The sequence below is a fragment of the Seriola dumerili genome, unplaced genomic scaffold, assembly GCF_002260705.1.
Source record: "Seriola dumerili isolate Sdu_G_001 unplaced genomic scaffold, Sdu_1.0 BDQW01000122.1, whole genome shotgun sequence".
NCBI lineage: Eukaryota > Metazoa > Chordata > Actinopteri > Carangiformes > Carangidae > Seriola > Seriola dumerili.
Genome location: NW_019174377.1, coordinates 515,625 through 524,883, shown reverse-complemented (window position 1 = coordinate 524,883; position 9,259 = coordinate 515,625). Strand labels below are relative to the sequence as shown.

At 42.2% G+C, this 9,259-nt stretch overlaps 1 protein-coding gene across 1 annotated transcript in view; it reads left to right on the top strand.

The window, feature by feature from the left end:
• dner (delta/notch like EGF repeat containing) overlaps nucleotides 1-9,259 on the top strand; it is a 53,873-nt gene continuing 44,614 nt past the window's right edge. The window contains exon 1 of the mRNA XM_022748456.1: nucleotides 1-573. Within this exon, the coding sequence (XP_022604177.1) occupies nucleotides 229-573 (345 nt within the window). The 5' untranslated portion in view covers nucleotides 1-228. The remainder of the gene's footprint in view (nucleotides 574-9,259) is intronic.

The following is a 9,259-nucleotide window of genomic DNA, read 5'->3' as shown; positions in this document are numbered from 1 at the left end:
CTCAACATCCCAAGAGCCTCCTCCTCCTCTCTCTCTCTCTCTCTCTCTCTCTCTCACACACACACACACACACACACACACACACACACACACACACACACACACAGTTGCTCACACACCTCTCAGTTACTGCTGAGCCCAGTCAGCACGAGCACCAGCTCTGAGGAAAGGAGAAAGATACACACAACAAAAAAAGAAAGGGAAAAAAGCAGACTTAAGAGGATCAGGATGAGGACGAGTATGTGCAGTGTGCCGGCAGTTCCCTGCTGCCGTCCCACACAGACTGTACGGTGCTTCACATCCCCTATGCTTCTCCTCCTCCTCCTCCTGCTCCTGAGCAGCTGCAGCAGCAGCAGCATCGGGGCTGTCCCTTCCCCGTTCCAGCTGGCCCCGGACACCCCGGCCCCGGCTGAGCCCACCCCGACCCAGGCCACACCTCGCCCAGACCCATGCGAAGGCAGACCCTGCCTCAACGGGGGCTTCTGCCTGGCTCTCCCCTCCGCTGGCAGGCCAGAGGACACCTGGGAGTACACCTGTACGTGCAGCCAGGGCTTCACGGGACGGAACTGTGAGGTATGAACACATTTAGTTTTTAATGGTATCTACCTGTATGAACACAGGGTTAATACTCAGCTCATCTGTGTATGTGTCTGATCTTATTGCGTAGCTTTTGGGAGGTATTGCACAGATACTAAGAGTTAATAGATGTAAGGGTTTTGTGTGTGTGTGTGTGTGTGTGTGTGTGTGTGAGAGTGTGTGTGAGAGAGAGAGAGAGAGAGAGAGAGATCAGTTTATATTTTAGGCTTCTTTGAACAGAAATGACTTCTTTAGACAGAAATTACATAATGCAGAGAAAACAGGCTTCTGGTCCATGTGTTAATTACCTTATAAAGCAAATGATCTATTTTTATTTTGATGGAATTGTTTTGTTTTGTGTGTGGTGTTTCTTGTTTTGTATTTTGCATTTTAAAGTCTTTTGGAGCCATTATCATTATTGTCTTGTTTTAAACATTACCACTACTACCTGTCATCTCTCTGCTGAAACCACAGAGCGTTCGCCTTGACGATGTGTGAGATAAACCCGCATCATAAGAGTGTTTTGATTTGCATGCGTGCCGTACAGTAGCTAGATGACGGTATGTGAGAGTGCGCTCTCGCTCTCTGCTGTTCGCGGATGGTTTTTTAATGGGAGCATGTGCTTTCACTGAGACACAGAGACGAGTGCTGCGTTGCTGTGGCAACAGGAGGAAAGGAGTGAGATGCTTGTGGAAACAGTAGATGTGTGTGTGTTTGTGTGAGACAGTATGTGTAGGCTATATGTGCTATATGTTTGTGTGTCAGGTGTGAGTTGTTGAGTATTTTGAACATATTCTCTCTGCAAACCAAAAGTAGTGCAGTCACAGAGGATCCTGTGGTAATGTTGAATCTACTAACATCTGGGCCCCTGATTATCAGGTTAAAATAAGATAATCTCCACTTTTCCATTCATTAACTGGAACATCTAGATAGCAGGTTCCACAGCATCTCATATGACCATGTGCATAAAGCTAGTTCTTTAGCAATGAACATTTTTGTTTGATGGAAGTTTGCAAGATGTAAAATTCCCTGCTGATTTTTCTTTTTCACCCTCTTTATTCTGCTCCTTCATGTGCGTCTGTACCAGTATCATGTAGATGCCAAATTTCCAGCAGAGTCCCTGGAAAAATACATGAGTATTATGGCTGATATTAAAATGATTTGTCTTGTTTGTGTTAAGGAGAGGACAACAAGGATAATTTCTAGTAGAGATAAACCACTGTCACGTTGTATTACGTGTCCCTGAAGTTGACCTACACAGCTTTGTTCTCTCTGCTGCTTCCTGTTTTTACACTAATGCCAATTCAAGGACATTTAACATCCTGAAAGAGCCCTCTTTTGTTTTGATTTAGCACTTTATTGATCTCCACATAAACCATTTGAGCTTTACAATAAATAGACTGTGGCTGCGCTTTAGTAGCAATAGGCTCAATAGGCAGCTAGGCCTGTGAGTCATGCTGAGGTGAGAGAGAGCATCCGCACGCAGCAGCAGAGGATAAATGAGTCTGCTGCAGCATCACGCAGGGAAACGGCAAGGTGACTGGGTAAACTTTGGCAGGATCACCAACAGGTGGCAGCCATACACCCCCTCCTTTTGTTTACATGTGCATATGCATGCAGTGTACATTTGTTTATCTTGTGAATGCATGTGGGAAGTATATACAGGTGAACATGCTGGTGGTGTGCAGTCAGGATTGAAGCTATTTAGTGGAGCATTTAGCCAGGGGCCTGATCACTGTCTCCTTGGCTGTCCTGGTTTCATCTCTCAGAATAGAAAGCAGCTGCAGTTTGTTACCTCTGCAGCCTGCTTCACTGCGCTCAGCTCCACACAAACCACAGAGGACAATGTTGTCACACAGCCTGAATTGAGGCTGGACAACACGTGCACAGGGGGAGAATTTTCACTCATTTTTTTCACGCTAAGAACAGGAAAAAAACACTACTCCTTGAGCACAGAGCCCACAGTTCTCTTGTGCTGTAAAATCCTGAGACATCAACATCCACTTCAGCTTTATCCCTCTTATGCGCCAAAGCTCAGGTCTGGCACGGGCTCTGGGCCGGGCCTGAGGGGGATCATTGATTTTTGCCTCGCCTCTCTCTCGCTGGATGTTTCTTCTCCATGGAAACTGGAGCAGCAGTCAATTGAGATTTGGTAAATGACCTGATTGGCTGAGCACGGTGCTGGTTTCCATCCCCTGTCCTGTGCATGCGTCACAACGCAGATGGTCCAGTGAGAGGAGAGGAGGAGAGATTGAAGAAAGAGATGGAGGGAAAAGAAAAGCAAGAGGAGAAAAGACTTAGGGGAAGAGAGAAGGAGGAATTAAACAGGAGAGAGTCGATGACAAAAAGGCAGGAGGAGAGCAAGCAGAAGAAAACTATGAATCATTTCTTAAGGAGAGTAAAGCCTTGGTTTTGGAGCTTAGTGAGGAAATGCTTTCATAAACGAGTGTCATATACTCACCATCCTCTCTCTCTCTTTCTCTCTTATGCTCACTCCTTTTATCTCACATTCTTTGTCAAACCTGGGGTGCGTTTCACAAAGGGGGATTAGAGCAAAAACTGAGCTGAATCTGTAAAACTACTAGGTTTAGGATTAAAACTTGGTCATACCTGTTGATTTCTGGATGTTTTGCAACATTTCAAAAATAATCTGGCTAAATTGCTAATCCTACTTTGTGGCTTTTCTCCCCTCACTGTTTTTTAAAAACTGCAGGAATCAAAGCAGCCTAATGCAAACCACAGCAGCAGGCACCAGGGGAGAACAAATGCACTCTACTTGTTAAACTAGCGGCGTTTTAATAACAGCCTGCACCTTTTCTGGACCGCAGCTTGTAAGCTGTCCTGCTGGAATTCAGTGCCACTGGCCTTTCTGTGAGTTATTGGCTTCTCATGCTCCAGCTTATTCATTATTGAAAGGCCTGTTGTGCGCCCTGATGGATTTGGTAACTTGCTCTACGACACAATAGGGCTGTAGCAGTGCAAATCAGCCATCCGGCATGAGGCAAGTCCAGGGAGCTCTTGCTGGGTTGCGCAGCCATTCAGTTATATGAAAGCAGTGGATCATAGCAGAATTTGCAGTCTGAACTTTACAGCCCTGGCATTATGAACACAGAATGTATTTTTTATTTTACTGTTATTCAGAGAAGGGATGTAGGACTGAGGGTGATGAAAGAGGTGATATATCTGAGGTAACACGGAAGTAGTTTAGCTGCCCTACTTGTATAAGCTCACACAGGGCACGTCAGAGCTGAGATGCAATGAACATTTGATGATCCTTGCTATGATGATTTTTTTAACAAAATCTCAGCTGAGACTTTTGCTCATCACTGTTCCTTCTCTCAACACCTACAGCTGCTTTCTCACTCCTCTCAGTTCCTCAGTCTCACTGTTTTATAAGCATTGTTTTAAGACCTCAGGCTTGTTACTGTTCCCTTTTTTTACTCTGTGCAAGAGCATATTAAAGGAGTAGTTTGATATTTTTGGAAATATGCTCATTTCATTCATGTTCTTGCCAAGAGTTAGTTGAGAAGATCGATCCCACTCTCATACAGTATAAGCCGGTTAGCGTAGCATCACATAAAGACTTGAAATGGGTGGAAACAGCTAGCCTGTCTCTGACCAAAGTTTAAATAAAATCTGTTCAAAGTTTAAAAAATCAGCCTACCAGCACATCTAAAGCTCACTAACAGTTTAGTGAGCTTCAGAGGTACGGTTAGGCAGACTTTGTTACCTTTGGTAATAGCCAAGGTAGGTTTTGCCACCTGTTTCAAGTCTTTATACTATGCTAAGCTAACTCCCTGCTGGCGGTAGCTTTATATTACCTGTACAGACATGAGAGTGGTATCAATCTTCTCATGTAACTCTTGGCAAGAAAATGGATAAGCGTTTTTCCCAAAACATCGACACATTTCTTTAACCTCTGTGCGTTATTTGTGACATGTATTTGTGTTTATATGTATTAATGTCTCTATAAGAAGATAGACGGTGAATCTTTAGGTTTAATAAATCTGGATGAAACAGTAGTATGTTGATATGATGTACCACTCCCAGTATCAAAGAACCAGAAGCACTTAATTCTTGAAATAACTTGATTTACATTGGAAACAACTTAAATGATCTCATACATGGCAGATGTTTTATTTTCACATGACTCAGTAACAGACTAAAGATGTTAATTAGATGTTAAGATGGGAGCGCAGTGAAAAACTTGCTATTTACACCCTAGATCCTTTCACCTGCAATCCTGCCAATTTAAAAAAGTGCTGAGCACAAAGTGACATTCATTTGTTAATGACAGATTTTTTTTTTCCACTTGAGCTGGCAACTCTCCCGCACAGAAGTTGTTGCAATAAAAATTATCTTCCTGACAGAACTCAGTGAAAGTAAACAAAGCCAAGTCCTGATGCGGTTTTATCTTAATTGTGAGGAAGAGGAGTCTCTGTATGTGTGTGTGTGTGTGTGTGTGTGGCGGTCAGCTCTTGTCTCCCAGGGCCATTCACTTTGCTGCTACAGATTCAGCCTGAGCTGCATCCAATTAAGCAGAGCTCAAAGCTCATCACCAGCCTTTGGTCTCTTTGATACCCTGGCTTGTTAGTCAGAGGAAAGATAGAAGCCACGCAGAATATACTTCTATATACAGGGTGTATGTATATATACATATATATATATATATATATATATGATGTGTGTGTGTGTGTGTGTGTGTGTGTGCGCGTGTAGGTGTGTCCATGGACTCTCTTGTCCTCTTGCTGAAGAGGCACTTCTTTTTATTGCTCTATTTACTGAAACAAGCCTGTTGGAACACAGCAGTCAGTGAATTGTGTCATTTGTTCAGAAGATCCTCCATATGGCCTTTTCTGGTGTGTTACGAAGTAATTATGAAATCAAGTAGGGCTGCAGCTATTGAGTATTGCCATTATTGATTAATCTTATTCAAAAATATTTAATTTAAAATAACATAAAACAGAGAAAAGTATCAAATCATCACATTTGAAACACTGGAACCAAAGAATGTTTGAAATTTTTGCTGGATAAATGACAATTAATTCATTATCAGAAAATTAATCAGCAACAACTCAATCAATTGATCAATTGTTTTAGCTCTAAAATCAAGACACCATATTAAAAGATGCCTGTCGCTCTGTTCCTTATGCATTTTGGGGACTCTCTCATCACTGTCTGTTTCATCTTCTCCTGACTTAAAAGCAGAAACTAAAATCTGCAGAAGTCTGTGGTCAAGACTGTGAGGAGATGGACCAGCGAGGCAAAGCTGAAACTATAGGCATGCTTTGACTGCACTGATTGGAGCGTTTTTGAAGCTCTAACTATTGACTTGGATGAACTCACTGACTCTATGACAGCATACATCAGGTTTTGTGTAAGATTTTCTCCACTTCCAGCAACAACAAGCCCCGGTTTACAGCTAAACTCAGGCAGCTCCAACAGGCCGAGGAGGAGGCCGAGGAGGAGGCCTATAAAAGTGGGGACAGGATCCTGTAGAACCAGGCCAGAAACGCACTGACCAAGGAAATCAGAGAAGCAAAGAGAGGCTATACCGAAAAGCTGGAAAACACGTTCCGCGTCAGTGTGCAGAGGCTTGCAGGACATCACCAGCTACAGGAAACCATTCCCCAGTACTGTGGAGAATCAGCAACCGGCTGACGACCTGAATGCATTCTATGGTTCCATTTGAACTGGGAAGTCGGAATTCCAAGCTCCCTGTTGGAAATTTAAACTGGAACACCCCCAGAAGTCCGATTTCTGACTCAGGATGTCGGAACAACCTCACCAACCCCGGCCTCAAAATCAAAGATGGCTGGTCTGCGCATCAACAGAAGTGAAAGCTGTAGTAATATACTGTTTATTAGCACTTGTGACTTTGTGTCTCATTAAATCAGTCATACGTACAGTACTGTCCAACTTCTATCTGTTGCTATGCTGTTTGTATGCACAAAATACCACGTAATGTCTTGTTATCAACTACTATTTCTAACAATAACAACAACAAGCAAGCAACAACAATAACAATTTTCCGACTTGTACTGAAACAAGGCCAACTCAGATGTGACGTCATTCCCAGCTCTGACATCCAACTTCCGAGGTAAATGGAGCGCAGAATTACTGTTGGTTTGATAAACCCATTTTGACACCCCTCACGTGCTCCATCTCACATATCACACAGCCTACGCACCTCCACACTGACTCCCCACCCGCACTCAGGATCTGTGGAGAGGATGTGTTTATCAGCTCTCTCAGAGACAGAAGATCAGGAAGGCACCAGGTCCAGACTGTGTGTCACCCCCCTGTCTGAAAGTCTGCGCTGACCAGCTGGCGCCAATCTTTACTCAGATCTTCATCTCTGGAGCTCTGTGAACTTCAACTTGGCGTTCAACAGCATCATTCCAGAAATTATCCTCTCCAGACTCATCCTGCTCACTGTGTCCAACTTCCTGACAGACAGGAAGCTGCAGGTGAGGCTGGGGAAAATCGCATCCAGGTCCCAGACAGTCAGCGCTGGCGCTCACCTGGGATTTGTGTTCTCCCCACTGCTTTTCTCAACTGGATGCATACCGGGAGCCATAAATCCTTGGGTGCCACAGTAAAACACAGTTCTTCTTCCTCTGATGTTTTTTGGCAAACATCTTTTTGATGCCTTACTGCATGCGTGAGCATTGTTAACTGTTAACTGTTTATTAGTTCCAAATGGATACATTCAGCTCACAGTTCACCAAAAAATGAGGGCGTTCAATAAACGGCACTCACTTAACATGTTCATGCACAGCACTGAACTTGTCAAATATATTGTAAATACAAGTACGCTGTATGTAGCCTACTGTAGTGTACATAGACGCACATACTGCACATAACCACCTGCTGTATTTATATAAATGAATAACTTATTACACTACCCACTTAGTATTTATTTCAGCACACCTTACACTCTCCCACAACTTGCACCACCTGTTTCCTACTGACTGACTTAGTACTGTGTGTAAGTACACTGAGAGCCACTGGATACAGGAGTCAAATTACTTGTATGCACACACATATTTGGCCAGTAAAGCTGATTCTGATTCTGTTCTATTACTAAATAAAGAGGCATTTCTATGCTTTTTTCAGATCACTACTGTAATAGTCATGGTTAAGGATATTGAAAACTAAATTAAGCTACACTACCACCCCCTAGAGGCTGTAATTAAACAACACAGCATCAATTTGTTAGCAGGGCTAAACACGAAACAGAAAACCGATTCTTTGAGGGTGTAGTATCATTAAAAATGAAAACAGTTCATCGGCTCTAAAGCATGATGCACATTTGCCTTTTAGATTATAAGATATCTTGTGTGCAGAGTTTACATTTTGGCCCTTTGGTTGGTATAAGAGAAAGCTCATCAAGTATCCAAAGTAGAGAGAGTTCAACTTCTTAAAAGATTTTTTCTGTATGTTCCAGTTTTCACAGTCAACTTGAAAAACATGGTAAACTGCTGCAAACTGTTGCATCGTTTGCAAAGGGAAACATGCATCCTCATGTAATCAGTTACAGATGGTTTAATGAAAGCAGGAGACGTTACTTTGGTGACAGGATGCTTATAACCCTGCCGATATCTTTGATACAGTAGCTATCTATCAGCAAAATCAAAGAGACTCCTTTGAGCTATTATCACTGAGCTATCACTGCTATTCATGTTGATGTCCTTAGATGTTACGAGGCAGGCCATGCTGCCTTTATTAAACAGGAGGGCTCGTGGCCAATCACTTTGGTCATTTCCATATCACACATCACCTGGCCTTTTGATCAGTGGATGAGGAGGTGGTAGTGAGATAGTTTAGTGAGGCCTGATACATATGGATGATACTGCCAACAGTGGATATGAGCAGCTCAACACCAAGCACTTATGTTCTACATATTGATTGCTACAGTCGTGTGTTGGTCCACAGTGACGGCTGAAAGTCACATTTAATTTAGTATCACTTGATGTATTTGACTAGGTTAGGTTGTTCAGTAGTGCGCTGTAGGACTCGTCTCCTTACATACTGCACTCTGTCATAGAAAGACAACTCAGCTAAAGTAATTTATCTATGTATTAAAATGTAAATTAATGTATTCAATTCATTTTTGTATGAATATTAATAGTACTCAAACAGATGGAAGCTATGGACTGTAAATAATAATAAACTAAAATTAAGTTTTGTAAAAAAAAAAAAAAGAAAAAAGACATGAAATGGATAAGAAAACTGGGAGCAAAAACATGTCTGTAGACACGACTATTTCTCTGATCATCATGTGAAGATTATCTAAAAGCGTTTTTTAGGTATTGTGTGGGTTTTATGAGAACTTTTTTGGCTTAAATAATCAGCCAGCAAAGACATAAAATGAAAACATTACAACCTTTCAATCTGTTTGCCGTCCAGTCTGTCCAATTCTTTAGGCGAGTTTAATACCTCAAAAAATGAATGACTTTGTGTTTAGTGCGAATGAGCAAATGTTAGCATGCTGACATATTAAACTGGTGAACATGTTGAACGATAAACCTGCTCAACATCATCCTGTAGCATTGTCACTGTGTTAGCCCTTCATAAAATGAAAATGTCATGTGTATTGTTAAACAGGCAGTTGAAAAATATTATCCACAGAACAGCACAGAACTCACTCCACCAGCAATAATTAAAAGATAATGAAATT